General features: G+C 35.7%; 1 protein-coding gene across 12 annotated transcripts in view; it reads right to left on the reverse strand.

The window, feature by feature from the left end:
* CPEB3 (cytoplasmic polyadenylation element binding protein 3) overlaps positions 1-19217 on the reverse strand; it is a 94077-nt gene that overhangs the window by 44367 nt on the left and 30493 nt on the right. For all 12 annotated transcript variants that reach the window (XM_048069222.2, XM_048069225.2, XM_048069223.2 and 9 more), the window contains exon 4: positions 7432-7488. In XM_048069222.2, coding sequence (XP_047925179.1) covers positions 7432-7488 — 57 coding nt within the window. The remainder of the gene's footprint in view (positions 1-7431; positions 7489-19217) is intronic.

The raw sequence follows: 19217 nt of genomic DNA on the forward strand, positions 1-19217 counted from the left end.
TTTTTTTCTTGTTTTTTTTTTTTTTTTTTTTTCATTGCTTTATTATAATACTGGATTGGGTCTGCACATTGTACAGATCAAATAGTTAACATTTCAAGGAATAACAAATTTGTGAATCCATAAATTGTTATGGATTCAAAAGAACTAGATTTACACTCTTTCTATAACATAACTAAAAAAGTGAATCTCACCAGCTAATATCAAGTTCAAAGTAAGCAACATCATCATTCACTTGCATCATCACATTTTCCTTATAGGAGACTCAGTAGAAATAGTTTGAAAGTGTTAAAAACATTCTTTCTTCACTGTTGGTACTAAGCCTAATCTTGTTCATGCCATCATGTGTTTACAATACCAAAGACGTACATTTCAAAGAAATCTTAAAGACACTTCTTCAATTGATTTAAAATAGTATTATGTCTAAGAAAAAAAAAAGTCAACATTTTGAGATTTGAAACCAGGAACCTCCTTGGTTTATAAAGGTACCAGAATCTTATTTCTAACTTGAAAAACTAATTTGCAATCTTGAAGCAATCAGCAGTTCAGAATAATACTTGCTTTAGGACACTGAGTTGTGCAATAATTTTCTAAGATCAGAAAGAAAAATGTCAGACTTTTTGTTTTGAATAATGGGTCTCTGAATTCCTTCAGAGATCTGCAAGTTTACAAGTGAATTAAAACGTCAGTGAGAATGAATTAACTGACAAAAGGCAATAGAATCAAGTGCAATTATGCAACGTATCTTTGCTATAACAATATCTCTGTAGCACATACTTTGAACTCACTGAAGAACTCTTTTTGCTGACCTAACCTTAAAATGCAACTGAACAGAATAATCCAGGAAAACTGATTGTATGCCATTAAAATACATAAACTGAGATTAAGTATTTGTGCGCATATAACAAGAAATGCAGATGCAAGAACTACATGCAACAGTCAGAATTTCTGTCAACTGATCTGAAGATTTAATTTGGCTCTTCACAAATTTCTGAGCTTAGATAAATGAATATTGTATCTTGGTCAAGTGCTACACTTCTCCAACTTTAGACCACATATTTTAAGTTCCTCTATGACTTTGTTCATTTCAGGCAATTTGTTTGCTATACCATACATGAAATTTATTTACATGTTTCTGATTTTTAAAAGTATCTACCATACACCAACCTGTCTCAAATTACTCGTGTGGAAAAACCATTACTGCAATTCCAGCAAGACAGGCCAAAAGTTTCCTTTGTTCACTCTGTCAACCCATGGTATTCTGTCTGAACGGTGAAGGTTATTTAAAACATGCTATCGTTAAAGAATGGGAAAAAAATCTCTCAATAAGAGCTAGGTAAGGAAGGTTCCATTTAAAAACTGTGTTTCCATACAGTCAGAAGCATATGAAAGTTGAAATAGCCTAAGTAACTTAATTTGTAGCAACCAAAGCAATAAAATTATATACACAGAATCAGTTCAACATTTTCACAAACTAAAACAGAAGTCAAGTATGTCAGGAACAGTTTGCATACAAAAGTGAGGCCAATGCTTAATAAAAACAGCATGAATTTACTGAATCTAAAATACTATTTCTTGTCTAAATTTCTGGATTTTAACTAGATAAGAAGCAAGCTGGTAAATGAGCATGACTTAGCAAAACTCAGTAAGTATTGTGCACAAAAGTGTGGAAAAATAAAGACTGTATTTGAGAGAACAAAATTAAAGTTGGTTCACTATATAAACTTTTAGCATATGTTTCTACTGTGCTTTACATGCACAGAGATCTATTTGCTTACAAAGAAAGTTTACCATATATTAATCTTTCATTCTGAGATTGCTCTCCCCATTTTGTTGGGGTAGTATTTAAAATTATTTTTCCTTCTGCATGTTTCAGTGTTGGAGATCTGGAGGGCTATTTTCCATGATGAGCAATTCCACAGAACAGCTTGTTTAAGAAAATAATGCTCTTTCTTCTTTTCCTATGGCTAAAAAAAGCTGTTCACAAAGGACAAGATTTCTATCCTCCAGTCTTTCTGAAGAGAACTTTGAAAAAAAATAAATAATCTAAATTATTAGCATTTGAGGATTGGGATGAGTTTTGTTCATCTAAGAGTGGTTCAAAAGACAGTTCTCAGTTTCCACCGATAGATGAGTTGGATGCACAGACAGGCATCATGATAATTCGGTGGTATCTGCCTCAACAGTCCTTTCTGGTTCACTTCTTTCCAACGCTAGCACTGCAAGTCTTACAACAATCTCCCTGCTAATGTATGTCAGTGTACATATACAATCGAATCCCTTCTTCAAAAAACAAACAAACAAAAACAGTCCACATGCAAGCTGTATTCAGGTAAGGCCCACACACTGGATTTCACTTTGTCAAATGTATGAACTATAATTGATACTCAAAACTTGATGTGTCTGACATTTGATACTCAAAACCAGTAAGCTTAGGTCTAAGACAGCTTAGGTTTTTCTTCCTCGTGCATGTTTAGTAGCCAAGCATCTATGCAGGAGGCAAGGCTCATCTATTTTTATTTATTTGTTTCCATTTGAAAAGTAGATGAATAAATAAAACTCACATTTCTAACAGCCAAGCTGATGGGCAGTCCCTTCATATTGCTTTCAATCTACCAAACCTAATTCTGGACTACAGCCTCATCTCTTCTAGCATCATATACAGTGCATATGGAAAAGCTTGGCAAATCTTGATCATAAAATGCTACAGAAACAGACCCAAAATAAGGAGGGATCGCACAGATGAAAGGAAAGAACATTGGTGAGATTTTAAGGCAGGAAAAGTAGTGGGGAAAAAATAAGAAGGTAGTACAGAGCTAGAAAATGGAATTAAAAGGAAGAAAAGGTAAATCTTCCTCTGCTACAAAGATACTTTAGCAGTCACTGATAAGAGATACTGCCTGCAGTAACAGCCAAATCAGATCTCAGAAAATGCAGGTGCTAACATAAAAACTGAAGGGAAAAAAGAAGAAAAAAGTCTTATTGCTCCCTCTGCCCCCTTTCCCCTTTGCCTACGTCAGACTTGCCATCATCCATTGTTTCCCTCCAATCAAATCAACTCTGATCTCTTCAAAATTAATAAGGCTTGTAAAACCAGACCCAACTTAGCTCTCTCAATGTCTTTTATTCCTTCCTATTATTTCTCACATGCTAATGACTCAGTAATACATTAGTACCCTGATGTGGCAATTGGGCTAAAGAGCTGGTACCAATGGGCAGGTACCAAAATATCAGGAAAGAAAAATGCATCTCAAAAGTTAGCTGCACGTTCTCCCAGAGTATTATCACTACTGGGAGAGGGAGAGGGGGGAAAAAAAAAAAAAAGAAAAGCTTATTAAACTGCCAACTAAAGATTTTGCAACAGAAAAATAATTGAATAAACATTTTATTCAGAAGTGTTCATTTCAAGGTATACTCATGTCACTGGCAAAAGATTTAAATATAAGATGATATTTAAGCAAGTTTGTTATATACAAATATCACACGTGTTTGAAAATACATCAGAACATACAAAAAGCCAAGCACAATAGTTCTTAAGGAGACAATTGTAAAAAACAATACAAGCATAAAAAAATAATATATATATATATTATTTTTGCTTTTGTTTTCTATCACAGCATGATTTCCCCCCATAATTCTTATTCATCTTAATAAAACAAAAACAATATATACAAAGACCTAAAATGTGTCCCCAAACCTTACCTTAATCTATTTTTAAAATTATCTTATTTAGAACAAACAGAATTAAATGACATTAATGAAAAGACAGTCAGATGGAGAGCAAACAGTACCAGACCTCACAGCTGATACATTTTCAGAAGAGACAAGAATGAACATTGGTAGCAGATGGAACGTTTGAAGCCCAACAGCAGTGCAGAGTCACTGTACATAGGAGCCTTAGGAAAAACAAAATTCCAGCATTTCACAAATGTGGGTTGTCTTTTTGGGGGAAGGGGTTGGTTGGTTTTGTTTGTTTGTTTTTTAAACTACCCTCAGTCTAAACTAATTTTAAAATAGTAGTTTGGGATCCCAGCAATACCATTCAGTGCTTCCTTCAAAAAACTCACACCCCTTCATTTATTCCCCATCTCCCTTTTTCACCCCCCTATACTTCCCTACCCCTGAAGTTCGTTGTTGGCGTTCTGGAGTGCACAAGAAGCACTGACAATAGCTCAGCACCTAGCAGGCAGGTAGGTGAACAATGGTGTTGGTTTAGTTCTCGTGTCGCTGAATTAGAGGGGAGTGCATGTTAACACCATCCAGTTAATTTTGGCCAACCAGATTAATTTACCTTCAATTTTTACTTATTACTGTAAATATAGTTTTTAATTAGTATTGCAAACACGTACTAAAAGTACCAAGATCAACAGGTGATTTTTTAACATGAATTTAAACAAATAAAATCAGTTATTCCATTTATGCTACATTTCCCCTAAAAATTACAATATCAATTTTATTTAATAAGGTGCTGTAAATGTAAGTATATAAAAATTCTTCTACTGACTGCTTAGATCAATATTAATGATTATTAAAAAGTTTTAAAAAATAGATGTCACTACTTGATTAAAAACACTATTTCAATTAGACAGTATAATTGTTTTAAAGGGTTGAAACAAGTCAAACATTAGTAAACAAAAAAACCTCCTTGTCTAAGTAGTAGCAAAGGATAAAGTAATGTAATAATATTTGCAAAAACATGATTTGATTTGTAAACATCTAATTATTTGAGACCTACTATATAGAAAAGCAGTAACTTTTCCCCCTTGTACAAGATTTCCAAATATAAGCATTTGCATATTCCTTTTGCCTAAACACTTTTTAGAATTATGCTCAGGTGGCTCCAAATATTGGAACAGCACATTCCTCAATAAAAGCCAAATCTTCATTGAGAATGTCAAGCACCTCTGCGCTATAAATCTACTTACATACATGTGCAACTGTGTGTGCATTTACAAGCAACCTTTTCTATCTCACTAATCTTATTATTTCAGGACTCAGTGCTTTAAGATGATGATTTATAGGTTTGCGCAGGGATGACCAAACTGGTGGTAGTATACTCTGCACGAAGTCCTCACAACTAAGGGCTTGAGATTTTAAGGTTCTTTAAACAGCAAGTTGCACCTTTCCTCAAGCCAAACAGCCCCTTCAACAATTACAGACACTATCTCAGGACAGTCAGGAAAGCCCCGAGTTTCACAAGGCTGTAGTCAATAAATAAGAATACCAGCTGCACTACAGTTGGAAGTGCTGCCATAAGGGATGGGAAAGAGCTAAAGAGACGACCACCCCTCAAAACTACTTACGTGTTACAGGGAGGGGGGAAAAGTTTTGCACTGCTGTTGGCATCAACCTATATTGTCTTCTAGCTGCAGAAAGTTTGCAGATGTATAGACATCGCAAATAGTAGGACTTAAAGAAGTTATGTAAATTCTTCAAGTTCTTCCAAAATCTACTGGAATGAAATCTTTCAGATTTTATTATTGTTATTTAAATGCGGACCACATCCATTACAGCAGAGGAAAGAGTATTTCTTCCTGGGCTAACTTTTCTTAGCTTATTTCCCCATAGCAAAGATAATGGATCACATGGGGGTTATACAGTTCCAAATGTCTCAGTTTTAGCAGCATCCAAAAGAAGATTAAAATCTAAAGCAGAAGATAATTTGTAAAGATTATTCACTTCAAAACTTGCTTTTATTCTCAATTTTTCAAAGATTTATGACCAAAAGGTATGAGGTTTCACAGAACAATTAATCTAGTTTCTATTCTCTTAGTAATGGCCAATAACAGCATGGAGCTTTTTTGTATGAGATTTTCTATTTCTATTCCTGTTTTTCAAAGACCTCTAATCTACAGGAAATACTGCACTCCATAGCAAATGTCTTTTTCTTTTTTTTTAATAACTCAAAATTCAGTCATAGTCTCTCATCCCAATTTCACAATTATATTACTATTGCAATCAGCAGTGGAAGCACCCACATTACAACAAACACATTGAGACCACAATTCACGTCAAACAACAGCAAACAGTAATGCATAGAATTTTCACACATGAACACCCACTTGACTAGCTTTTCCTTTCATTAATGTCTTTAATTATATGAAGCATTTCTCCCAGTTAATTACCTGATTTCCTATAAGATATGCCCATAACAAAATGTGGCATATATCCTAACTATGACTACAGAAACTCTGCAAAATATCATCTCATCATTAGATGCTTAAAACTAAAAGAACACAGTAGTCTTACAGGTTTCAAAAGTGACATTAGCACCTTGTCTGTTCCTTTTTTGTTTTGTTTTTTTCTTCACATATAAAAAAATACTTTAAGTTCTGCTTGGTACTACAAAAAAAAAAAATATCTAATTTTACAGCTTAGATTCCAGAGGTTGGACTAGGTGATCTTGGAGGTCTCTTCCAACCTAGACGATTCTGTGAAATAAAAATCTGCAGCTTCCAACAATACACAGTATGACTTACAGAGTCAGTGCAAAAGCAAAAAAAAAAAGGTAGAGAAGCTAGTAAATTAATCCTAACACCTAACTAATACAATATTCCAAGCAAAAACAAATTTCCAAGAAGTTAAATGAATGTTTCAGCGCACATGTACATTTATTGCAGATAAAAAAGCCTAGAAATATTTGCTGGAAATTTCCATTAGCACCTATCTTGCATTCAGATTACAGACACACAGCTACGGCAATTTCTTTGGAAAAAAATACTGTCATTAGTGAAAAGCAATTACTCTAAGTATTTTTGTAGGACTAGATATAGAAAAATATTGACTTGCATAGTTTAGTTCTATGTGCTGGTGATGCCTAACGCCTCCCCACATACAACCCCAGTACAAAATACAAGGCTGTCTGCAGAGCTTCTGGATCCATTTGGGAAAGCTTTTTTGATGCATGCTTTTAGGACTGAACAAAACCAATCAGCATTCAGTGAAGTTCAGTCCCCCATTTTTTCTCATCATTTAGATGGCTAAAGTTTCCAATCTTTCTAATCCTGTCCACGTGTTTTAGAGAAACCAACAAAGTCAACTATCAGCCAATGTAATCGTATGCAAAAATGGTAACAGCTCATCCCAACGTAAAGGAATACGCCTGGAGAGGCATCAGAAATTAGAGTTACAGATTTAACACACACACGCACACACACAAAGAAAAGAAGGAACAAAGATTGTTTTGCAATATTATATATATAGCAGGCATTATGAAGCTTCCAGTGGAGCACAGAGCTATTGTAAAGCAAATACAAAGAATCAACAGTTCTACCAAGAAAATCAGAGGACTGATTCAGAAAAGTCATTTTAAGATACTGCACAAACTTCTGTGCAAATATTAGCACACATTTATGTCTAACGGTACAGCTATGTACACGATTAATGTAAGACAACATTCAGCATGACATTAGTTATTATATATTAACTACTTACTATTAAGAGCCATAATATTATCTGTTCCTGGATGATGGAAGTTTATTCCCATACGCCCTGCAATGCAAATAAGAGCTATTTTTAATGTTTTATTTCAAAACTGAATGAATTTTGTTAATATTAAAAATTGCTAAAGGGGTAGTACAGTCAGGGTAGCCAAAATGTCCATCTACCGAAGATAACCTGCCAAGAACAAACATTTAAGACATTTAACACTGTACCTTTAATGTTACATACTTAAAATACTGAAAATCACAAAACAATGAAATAAATATTTCTTTAGTACATCCTTTTGGCTTTGTATTAGGAAAGTATTATATTCACCCTTTCAAAATGAGGCCTCAATGCTCAGCCCTTTACTTGCTGCAGTTATGTCATTTATAGTGCTTCAAAGGCTTCAAATAAATACAGAATTACAAAAACACCACTTACTTGGTAAACATAAATCACTATTTTCCATACTACCTGTGACATCAGAAGCCCTTGAGTTAACAGATCACTGGAGACTGGGAGTGCTTACTCTGCCTTTGTATTCTTCTCTAAGAATCTGCCATCACTTACTATTTGAGATAAGTCACTGAGCTGGAGGGAGCTTTGTTCTGGTGGAGTACAGATGCTCCCCTGTACTTTGAAAAATATTTATTCTTGACCCATAACATGGGATCATCATATACAGCAGGTTCATCACAAAATTCAAATGAACTCTGCTGCTGGCAGTTTCCCAGAAACTAGAAAGTATCAACTTTAAGAGTTGAAAGGTGCTGAAGAAGATTTTCAATAACTTCAGGAACTGAGGGGTGGGAAATAAAAAAATCACGCAGTACTTTGCTTTAGAGGAGACTGCTCTTACTGAGAAAGAATAGACTGAGCCAAATACGTGAACCAGCTTGACTACTGTTCAGATTAGTTTTAGTTTCTTAGATACTACTTAATCAAGCTGAACTGTTAGAAACATACTAAAGAAGCCAAAGAAACTTTGTAACAGGGCTTACTTCATTAAACCCCCTCCCACACACACAGTTTGAAAAATGTAAGTGATTTAGTCATTGTTTGGAAAATGATAAAAAAAGGATTATTATAGCCATGTAAACATTTATTTCAATTATAGACTTAAGTTACTTAAAAGTGTTGTAACCTATTTCACATGCTCCCTGTATCTTTAGATCTGTGGTGAAGTTTAGGAGCTAAGTAGAAGGCTCACGTTTATGCACTATGTTGGCATTCAAATATGGGAGCTTAAGACCCACTCGCTACACTAAAGCAGCAATACAAACCAGTAAGTTCCTCCAGTGTAAATCCTCTTCCCTACTACTACAAAACCAAATTTAACAAATACACTTTGAGAAAACAGAGCTAAGGCCAATCTTCTCCAACATTTTTAGCTCCTATCGGTAAGTTAAAGCCTTCTATTTCAAGTCACAGAGACTGCTGTGCTGTAATTAATACTCTTTCTGAACAGATGTAACAGTTTCAGCACACTTCTGAAACGAGAGTCACAAGCAGCTTAAGAAAAGCAAATAGATTTTCTTTACGTAGCAATTTTCTTTTCTTATAGAAAAAAATCCCTCCCCCCCCCCAAGTAAGAGTATAGAGATGGAAATGGCACCTGCAGAACGGAGGGGGGCGAGAAGGAAGGCAAACAAAATTTCCGATTTACTTTCCAGCTTCCTGAGCAAAGCTTCTTAAAGAGATCTTCATTAACTACTTCAGATTTCCTCATTATAGACCTAATCTCCTATAGTTCACGATATATTTTCACATTAATCTGTCAGCGCAGAAACATTAAGGTTGTATTATTTCTGTTAGTATAAGCTTGTGCTAAAATATTTCAGAAATCTTGCCAAACTCGCAGTAATTCCCTTTGCTTAACTGCTTATTTCATGAGCATGAGGTTACAGGTACTTTTTATTATTAGGACAAAAGGTGTATATAATCTACACTTGTAAATTAATACCTGTAATGGAATAAAGGGGACTGCTATGAAAGAAAATAGAGTAACATTTGAATGCATAATGCTCGGATGTGCTCTCCCTCTTCCTTTGCTAAAGCTGAAATTCTGCAGTTTGACCAGCTTCAGAAATAGAACCGTATCTGTGACATCTGGGCTGGGTTTTTTCTTCCCTCCAGGCAGTCACTGGACCAGGTGCTGCTTGCATGACATTTTGTCACCTGCCCTTGGCCTGCTATTTTTAAACTGTTCTTGTCAGCTATCTTTTAAGAGGAGCAGAAAATACAGAACAGCACAGGCAGAAGGACATGGTCGCATACTGAGCTAAGCAGTAGTGGGGATAATTCTGTGCACCTTCAGAGGACCCCTAGTGCGATTCTATGGAGACAGATTAATGGGACACTGGCAAAGCACACTTGTATTAAAAGCATTCAAAAATGGACTGGTAATGCACCATAAATAAAACAAATAGTCACTCAAATTGTATAGCCGTTCAATATTAGCTACATCTTCTGAATATCTTGCTGTTTGAAACAAATTCTATTGAAAGAAAAAAAAAAAGAAGCCATGTGCAGATTACAAAGCTGCATAATTATTTAAGGAACACGAATGAAGCACAAAAGGTGCAATAAAACTGTGAAATGCAATTAGGAACATGCACTCCCAAGGAAGTATTTGGGTTAAACACAGAAATGACTACCAGAAAACAATCCTCGTTAGGGAAAGCACAAGTACGCTACCTGGACTTTTACAAAGTCCACAAGCACACATTTCCAAATACGCTTTTAATATGAACTCTCTAGATAAAATTTCCACTCTTCAAGAATCTGAAGCACAGGAGGCAGAATGCAGAGAGGTTACAGCACAGAAGTTACATACTCCAGCAGTTCACTGAAGTCATAAATAGGAACCCTTTCTGTAGCAACATCCCCAGTACTTGTACTCAGCATACATCTGCCGTTTTCAGTTTGCCTGTCTTGGTTTCATAGCTATCTACTGAATATATCTTCAATTACATACTTTCATAACACACACTTTCTAGGACTGCAGTTAGACTGCAACAATAATCACACTTACATAAGTCCTTTTCTTTCCTAAATAAAAAATAATAATAATAAAAAGAATCCAGTTGTATACTTCTTGCTTTTTAAACATTTCAGAGCATAAACAAGGTTTTAACCATTCTTGTATAGCCCAGGATAGTCTTTTGCGTGTCTTCTTATGTCAATAAATTCCTTAAATTCTCTCTCCTAACAGCATTTGGAGAGACTTTTCTGGCTGGACTTCCTAAGTTCTCTGCTGCATGTCCAATATGCTTATTATGGCAGAGCGCCCGATTCCTTCTTGGAGTACATCAAGCATGTGCATCTTCTCTTCTGTATTACACTGGAAATAAGAGGATGTTATCTTTGCTAAATGAAATGAATTCATGTTAAATACTTAAATTCAGTATCTTATTTTCTTAATGCATTAGTTTTCAAAGGCATTTCAGAGCCCTGTCTACACTTCTGGTCAATTTATAATTATCACTTCAGTCAGGTGGAAATGCTTTCACTGAAGATGAATTTAATTCTTAATAAGTTAATGTTTAAGCTGGTGAATATGTTTCTTGCCTCCCAATTCATCCAAATAATTTCTTTTTAAATACTCCTAATTAAGGTCATTGCAAAAGATCCACAGTCATATTTTGTCTGCCTTTGTCTACTCAGACCTAAGTACTTGAGCTAGGAGTTTCAGAATCCTTAGTTAATTTGTTCCTCCACCACTCTTCTCTACGTAGTATCTTGATATTTGCTTGCGTAGGGGTTCAAATAGTGCTGTGTCACCAGAACAATCTAAATCTAACTTATCTAATCCTAAAATACTCCCATTCTTTGTAGAAAAATATCATGATTTTGAAACAATTCAGAAATCTTTCTAGCAACTTAAGGAAGTATACATTTCATCAACACATAATCCAATTTTGTAGAGTTGTCTAGATAAGTTTGAGTTAACAGTTTTAAGAAAGAATGTTGTTCCAGATATAATAAACATGAATATCAGGAATGGTTTTACCACTATTACAGGATTTTTGGCAACATCCAGTGCCACATTTGCCTATAACAGTTCCCTTACTCTCAACTCTAAAACACATTACTTTTAGCAGACATTCTTATGAGCACAATCTGTTCACAACTACATGTAAAACTGATCTTTGATTTCATCATTGTGCATATGTGCCTGTGTTACTATTATTTTCCTGTGGCTGAAACAAACACCAGTGATTAACCAGTTCCAGATCTGCAAGTAACATTTTTGCTTTAGGAGATTTCTGAATTGTATTTATTTTTTCTTCCTAAGTACATTATGTTTTTTTGAATTTGTGAAACCCTAATCAGATTCTGGATATGAACTTCACCCAGTGAAAGATTTTTAAGTTTACAGTTATCTATTTTCATCATTTTGATATTAGAGTTGACATTCCAAGAAGTAATGTTTACAGCTGGTTATATATCAAATAAGACTTGTTGCACTGTTACACCTCCTGGCATTCACTAAGATTGACCACTTACACCAATCCAGTAGCTGCAATTTGGCATGATATCTGCTATGAAATAGCCAAGGCAGCCTGCTTTTAACTGATCCTGAACTCACTGGGAAGGAGAACTTCCTCTCAATTCTTAAGATTGTTGTTGATATGAGTCACAAGTTTTGACTGAAGACTCCAGTAGCAAGGTCAAATGAAGCTGTCAACAGGACTAGGTCTGCTCTAGTTCCTTAATAATAATACCTCCTTGATGATTATCTCTTCTATCATATGATTTTGAAGCTGGTGCCAACAAAAGGCGTTCCGTACTGCAATGATTATTTGGATGGACAGGTAGCAAGTCAGACAGAGCAAAGTTTGGACACAGATGTGCAAAAATCAAACCAGGACCAATACTACCTCAAACATCTGAAACAAGAGTAGACCCCTGAATGCATATGGGTCCAAATAATTTACAGCAAGCACACGTACCCCTGGCTCAACATGGCCAAAAAGTGTGAAATGTGTGCATGCATGTAAGAGTTTAAATCATTTTTATCTGAATAAACCTTAGGCCATTCTCTCTTCCCACCCCACCCCCAATACAGACACCCGACACTGATACTATACTAACTCAACAAATGTGCCCAAACCAATTTTAAAAGCAACACCTATGTAAGCCAAGGTCTGTACAGAGAATTATAAAAGTAAAAGATAACTCCATGAAGAACTTTCAGGGTTTCATCTGTTTGGTTGGTTGTGTTGTTGTTTTTTTTTTTTTTTTAAAGTTTATCTACAATTTCTTCACACCTATAATTTAGGCACCTATTTGGGAACCAGATATCTTTTGCACATTAACATACTCAGCAGAACAAAATACTACTGTTTGCCAGAACAAAAAAAAAAACGGAGATCCATTACTGTGTTCTCACAGTATATATTATTACTGTGCAAATAGTTAGTGTGGCAATGGGAACAGAAGTGTGCAATTAGCAGCTATGAATATCAGTAACAAAGCCTGCTGATACTAACTTCTTCCCACCACTGACTACACAAGTATATGCCATCAGCAGAGAAAGCAACCTATAAAATAAAACACCATACACATTACAATGGAATGCATTCTTCTAAAGCCAATTGGATTGCTTGAATAAAACACAAAGGTCTCACATTTCAGTGGTGCAAACATTTTTAGCCTGAAAACAGTTATATTTTCAAAACATTAGTACCTTAAAAGCAAGACCTAATGAACAAAAAAGGAAATCTGGCTATGAGGAGCAGACAAGGATGAGTACACAAATATACCCATTCTACATGCAGCTCTAGAACTGGATGTGAAAATTGGTATTCTTACTGGGGAGCCCTGTGGGGAATAAAATCAGCCCCTAAAAAAGCAGATTTTTCCATCACCAGCCAGTATGAAAATATATAAAACCTTCAAAAGAGTAGAGAAGTGAGGAGAGAAAAAAAAAAAAAAAGGACAGTAAGGACAGGTCTCAATAGTACAATATAAAAATGGAAATAAAGAAATAAAGAGAAGGAGAAAAAAAACCATGCATCTGTATCCCCAGCTCCATTAAGAAAACAAAGGGGGAAAGGAAGAAGCAGCCCCGGTCCTGCTGAAAACAGATTCAGTAGGTCAAAGACAAGGACATGCTGGATGCTAGCAGCAAATTAAGAAGCACGGTCATACTACAGAATCATTGAGGTAAGCACTTCTTAAGTTTAAGAAATATGAGGTCTTTAATGGTCATATTCTGTCCTGAAACAAACATTAAAGAGGATTTTTTTGAATAAGGAGTGATTAAAATCCAAAGGAAACACTGTATGTTTCCTTTAAAAGGATTAGCTTGGGTGGCCTAATTTTACACATAAATAGATGTGCAAACATCTGTCTGCTCATTCTGGTTTTCATGTTCATTTACCAAAAGGTGTCTGATGAGCATCAGGATTTTAAGAAAGGCTGTTACAATGCACTTTTTCTAACAAAAGTATTGCAAAAAGCTCTGACTGGGTGGCATGCCCATTTGTAGGGCTGAGATGATTGCACTTGTTCTATTTGCATGACCTTTGTGTTCAGCTGCCGATTGCAAACAAATGTGATCATTCACCTTCACTTTTCTCAGGTCATATGGCAAACTTACTGCTTTGCTTACAAAAAGCTTATGAACAATTAGAGCAGAACAAAATCCGGTGGCATGCACTAAAGTTAACTGAAGATCAAGATGGAAAGCAAAGGTCCATTCTATATGTAATACCATATTCTCTAACTCACATAATCTTCAAACACTTTGGCAAACTTCACAAACAAGTTAGCCAAGTTAAACATAAACATGAAATCTTTAATTTGACTTAGTTTTCACATGACCTGATGCAGTCTTTACAATAATTAGCATGTAGCAACCCCAACAACTTCAGTTTTCTATTGTGCAAATGTACGGGTAGCATTCAAATTAACTATTGAAAATCAAGATGAAATGTCTTACCACAGATGCTGTTTCTACCTCTGAACTTTAAATTTGCAGTTAAAGTCTCAGACAATCTCAGAAAAACAAATGCTAACATAACCAAGTGTGTTCATTCTACTGAAATAGTATCACATAATTAGCACATATTTTGTTATGTATCCTTCTGCAGTTTGATATCCAGTAAAATTAATTCTAACATAGCCTACTCTGAAAGTTCTGCTTGTACTTGTTGTCTCCAAATACTCATACTTGAAGATATGCCACACCAATACTATAAAAACCTCAGAATTCTTGCTTACTTGGGGATTTGCACATTACAAAGTTTGTTTTCAGTCTTACTTGGAATAAAAACCAAAAATTACAGTTATCCACCATGACAGTAAATTTAAAAAACACATATTTCAGAGGGCTATGACTTCCCTCCTCAATTTCATATTTTGACTCAGTTTCATGACCTGTCAGTAGCACATGTGCATAGCATATGATCTAACACAGCTGAAATATTTTATTTAATTAAAAATAGAACAAAGGCAGCTGCTAGTTACTACTGATCAAAATATTTTTTATAGATCAGAATGCCTCTGTTTGTGTTGCAATGCAATAGTTTGACACAGATAAACACGTTGCAACAGTGATATATTACACCATAGACATGAGAGACTTTGATGTAGGAAAGAGATGTTTTAGTCAGTAATAAGCAGCAGCTACCCATAGTTATTCTGATAATTCAGTTTTGCCCTTACAGTTGGTATGTAGGACATACATACCAACAGTATTGCAAATATATCCTTCCTAAACAAATCTCTCCTCCATGTTTCGGTGGTGTATAGTATATTTTATTTCCAGCTCAGAAAATAAATAAGATGTGCAGTTCAGGAAAAGTATCGTAGAGAAATCTTGCACACTTCTGCCATGTAGGCTGGTTTATGATTGACACAAAACAACCAGATGCACTTGGCCATATACAGTAATTCATCTTTAACTAGAAGAAACATATAGCTTTCCTTGCTGTACTTTTTTCCTCTTTTTTCCCCCTCTTTTTTTTTTTTAGTGGAGAAAATGATTTTTTTGTATTGACTGAAAGAGGGAAAAAGAAAATGTTGAAACTTGTCTTGACAGCAAAGAAAGCAGGTAAGGAAATCTGCCCAACTGTCTTGGATGAGACTTCCTTTTAAAGAGTTCACAGCCTTCATACAGCTCCCAGACTACGAGGACAGGAGAGAAACAGAGCAGGGTATTTCTATCTGGCAGAAAAAGCTGAGGCGGGGGGGGAGAATCAGTTTCAGACAGAAAAACAGTAAGAGCTGACACTGAAAACCTGCCAAGACTGGGCTCAAGATAAATTGCAACATAGAAGGATAAGCTCCTAATTTATCTAAGTCCAGAATCCTCCAAGTTAGATATCAAATCTCTCTTACAGCATGAAACACCCAAAGAGAGCTAAGTGACCCTAGCTAGAGAGGACCAAGCAAGCCTGCCAATCAGACTGAGTCCGTACTCTGTCAATACAAGTAATTCAATATTGTCAGACCGAGGATCATTTTGTTTCTGCTGCACTAAAATCCTTCCATATTTCTCTTGTTCCACACTTGAAACAACACCAAAAAAGCCACTAAATCACATGCCCTCTCAAAGCCAAGTGGATCATGCTTTAAAAAAAAAAAAAGTTACCTGCTTCAGTGACCTTGGAATAAACTTGATTTTTACAAGTCACTTTGTCTGATCATACATCAGATTCAGAGAAGGCATGAAGCTTCAACTACCATAAACAAGACAGACTTCCTTTCACACTCCTGAACTTCTCCCTTACCCACACTGAACAGAGCAGAGCACAAGGAACTGACCGCAATGAGAAGAAAGCAGCAGCATTACAGTTTGCTCCTTATGTCAGAATCTTTTACAGTTAACCCTTCCATTCACACTCGAATCGAGATCCCATGCTCTATAACAATTATTTTTTGTCTTAAGGACCTGTTAAGATGTGAGGGGCTGCATATGACAAGAGGGGCTATGCGTCAAGCAACGTTACAAAATTCGGATAAATCACACGCAATATTTCACTGATGAACAAATAATATACAGAGTACTTCTAAAAATAGGTATTTACTAAAGACTTTGTTGCCGGTGGCAAGCTGAAATAATCCTGAAATAGCTGCGCTGGTTTTGTAACGTGCATTGCATGTTCTAAGACATGTACAGCTTTTGCTAGAATATTGAAATCTTTGTGTTTTCAAAGTCAGAGTCTTCGGTACTCATCTTTTCACCCCTTCCATTTAAACATTTTGAAAGTAAATATTAAAGCTAATAAGGCCAACTGACTTGTAGGCATTGTTAGCTAAAATTGAGAAAACAAGGCTTGTTTACCTCATTTTTTAAACTGATGTGTATGTGTTTGGTGGTTTTACTTCTGACCTACAAAAGAAAACTAAGCAAAAAACTAAGAAAGGACAGTCACAGATGCTAGAGGAAGGGAAGATTTAAAAGGGAAAAACACACCCAATTTACTATGAAAGAAAGAGGAGGTAAAGTGAAGAAGTAGCAGCTCAGGGTTGCTTAAGATAATAAGATTCTAGAACTAAGAGTTTTAATTTAGCACAAGAAGCATTCACAGAGGAATATCTATGAGAAACTGAAAAATCCATCTGAAGTGTACAAATAGTATACTCGGAAAGCTTACAGATGAAAACAAATGAACATGTGGTAATGGCTGGAGAAACAAGCAAAACCAAGTAGAGTTGATCACTTATTTTCTCAAGGTGATTACAAACTGAAATGTGCAGATACTGTAAGGGGCAGAGCCAGAGGAGAGTGGGATAAATAAGAAACAAGTGAGTTTATAAGCCAAGGTGAAGTGAAATCGGAGGGATGGCAGCTGAAAAGCTCCCGTATCTGTAGCATGGGAAAAGGAGAAACTCGGAGGTACAGGAGAAGCGTCAATCAATTTTAACCAAAAAGGCACCAATGAAAATGCGACAGGAGAATGATTTAAGAAGTGGATCAAAGTTTGCAGATTTATTTATTGACAAAAAGGATTCAGTTAAAATAGTACTGTAGATCTATTTAAGTCAGAGGAAAACAGCAATTCTAGGAGGGGAGAACCATGTCCTGGGACAGCCACTCCCACGAATATCGCCAATCACACTGCCTACTGTGAAAACTGGAGTGGAGGAAAGGGCACGCCAGGTCAGGCAAGGCTGGAGGTTAGCAAAGTCAGCCCTGTACTTGGAGGGAGGAGGAAAAGAAAGCAAGGGAGGAATTAACTACACCAATGGAAAAACAACAGCTGGGCAGAGATGGAGAGAGAGAAAACTAATAGTAAACAAGAATTCTCCAGAAGTTACTGGTCTGGGAGCTGGAAGCAAGCTAAGTAGCAAAGCAGAAAGGCCAAAGAAGGGGAGAAGCACTGAGAAAATACAATAGTTAGAAAGAGCACATTCAGTGAGTGACAGAAACATTTGTAAAACTAGCAGTCCTACTGGCAAATGGAACAGATCAACTCCAACTTTACAGTTAATACCCAGCTCCTCGGTTTGATGCTTTGAGCAGAAGGAAAACAGTTCCTACTGCTTTCAAATATCTCCTTAAACTGGTCAGTCTCCTACACAAATTGATAATCACCATAATATTTTCACCTCCATGAGGTTATTGTTTTGAAAAAGATACTTTGCTTGGAAAGCAAGGAGATATTTAATAAAGCCATTAATCTCATGTTACCCCAGGCTTTGAGGTATCTACAAAACACCAACATTACATGGTGTTATGGCGCTGCTGCACGTGCCACCTGCAACACTTCGAGGGCTATCTCAGCTGAGTATTGGAAACCTTATGACAGAACGCGCCAAGGATACAACAGAATTAAGTATGTGTACCCATTATTATTTTATGGGCTAATATAATCTAAAACCTTTTAAAAACTGTTGTTAAGGGACATTAATAAAAGTATAAGCAAAATTGCTTGTGTGATTTTAAGGTCTTTCTTCTAGAGTAATACAATTTCTAATCCAATCTTCCTCATTTTTTTCATTCTCAGGTTCATATGAAAATTCAATCTTTAAAAAAGTGAGTCTCAATTTGTATATTTAAATATGTACCAAATTAAAAAACACAGAGGTTTAACTAGGATATAATCAAGTTAATAGGGCACAATGAACACCTAAATCTGCCTAGTAGTAATTTGTTGTTGTGGTTTGTTTTGTTTTTACTTTTTTGTTTAAATGGACATAGAAAATACCATTCATATTAAATGTATATTTAATATGCAGCAGAAATCTCAGTTTTGTGGAGCTAGGCCTTTATAAGTTTCAGGTTAACATTTATGTTGTAGGACTATGATCAGACTAGAGACGTGACAGTGTCTCTTGCTATTTTAAACAGGTGAAAAATGGTTAAATACACAGAAGTATAGCACAGGAAATGTTAGGATAATTTGGAAAGCCCAGGTTAAAAGAGCTAAGAGTACAGAACTGAACTTGGAATTATTGTAAAATCTCTGTACCCAGAAAGATGATGAAAGAGGCACATGACCAAGAAGAAATATTTTTCCACAGATACTATTAAACGGGAAGGGAAACAAATGAGGTAACTGTCACATCAGAAAAGTATGTATATATGTAGTTGCATCAGAAGAGCCATACAAAACAATTTCTTCTCTATAGGTTCCAGTGTCCTGATTTCTTAGGGTTTGGGAATAATTTTTAGCTCAATGCTTCCCTTGCATATGGCTTACTGTTAGCTTCAGTCTTCAAAGTAAAAAATAAAAATAAAAATAACAGCTAGTGAGCAAGAATGTGTACCTATTTTGAAACTTAACCAAAGAAAGATTAAGACAGAGGACAGTGATAGTCGATTAGGATTAGTTATTCAT

This window comes from Anser cygnoides, chromosome 7 (genome assembly GCF_040182565.1).
Source record: "Anser cygnoides isolate HZ-2024a breed goose chromosome 7, Taihu_goose_T2T_genome, whole genome shotgun sequence".
NCBI lineage: Eukaryota > Metazoa > Chordata > Aves > Anseriformes > Anatidae > Anser > Anser cygnoides.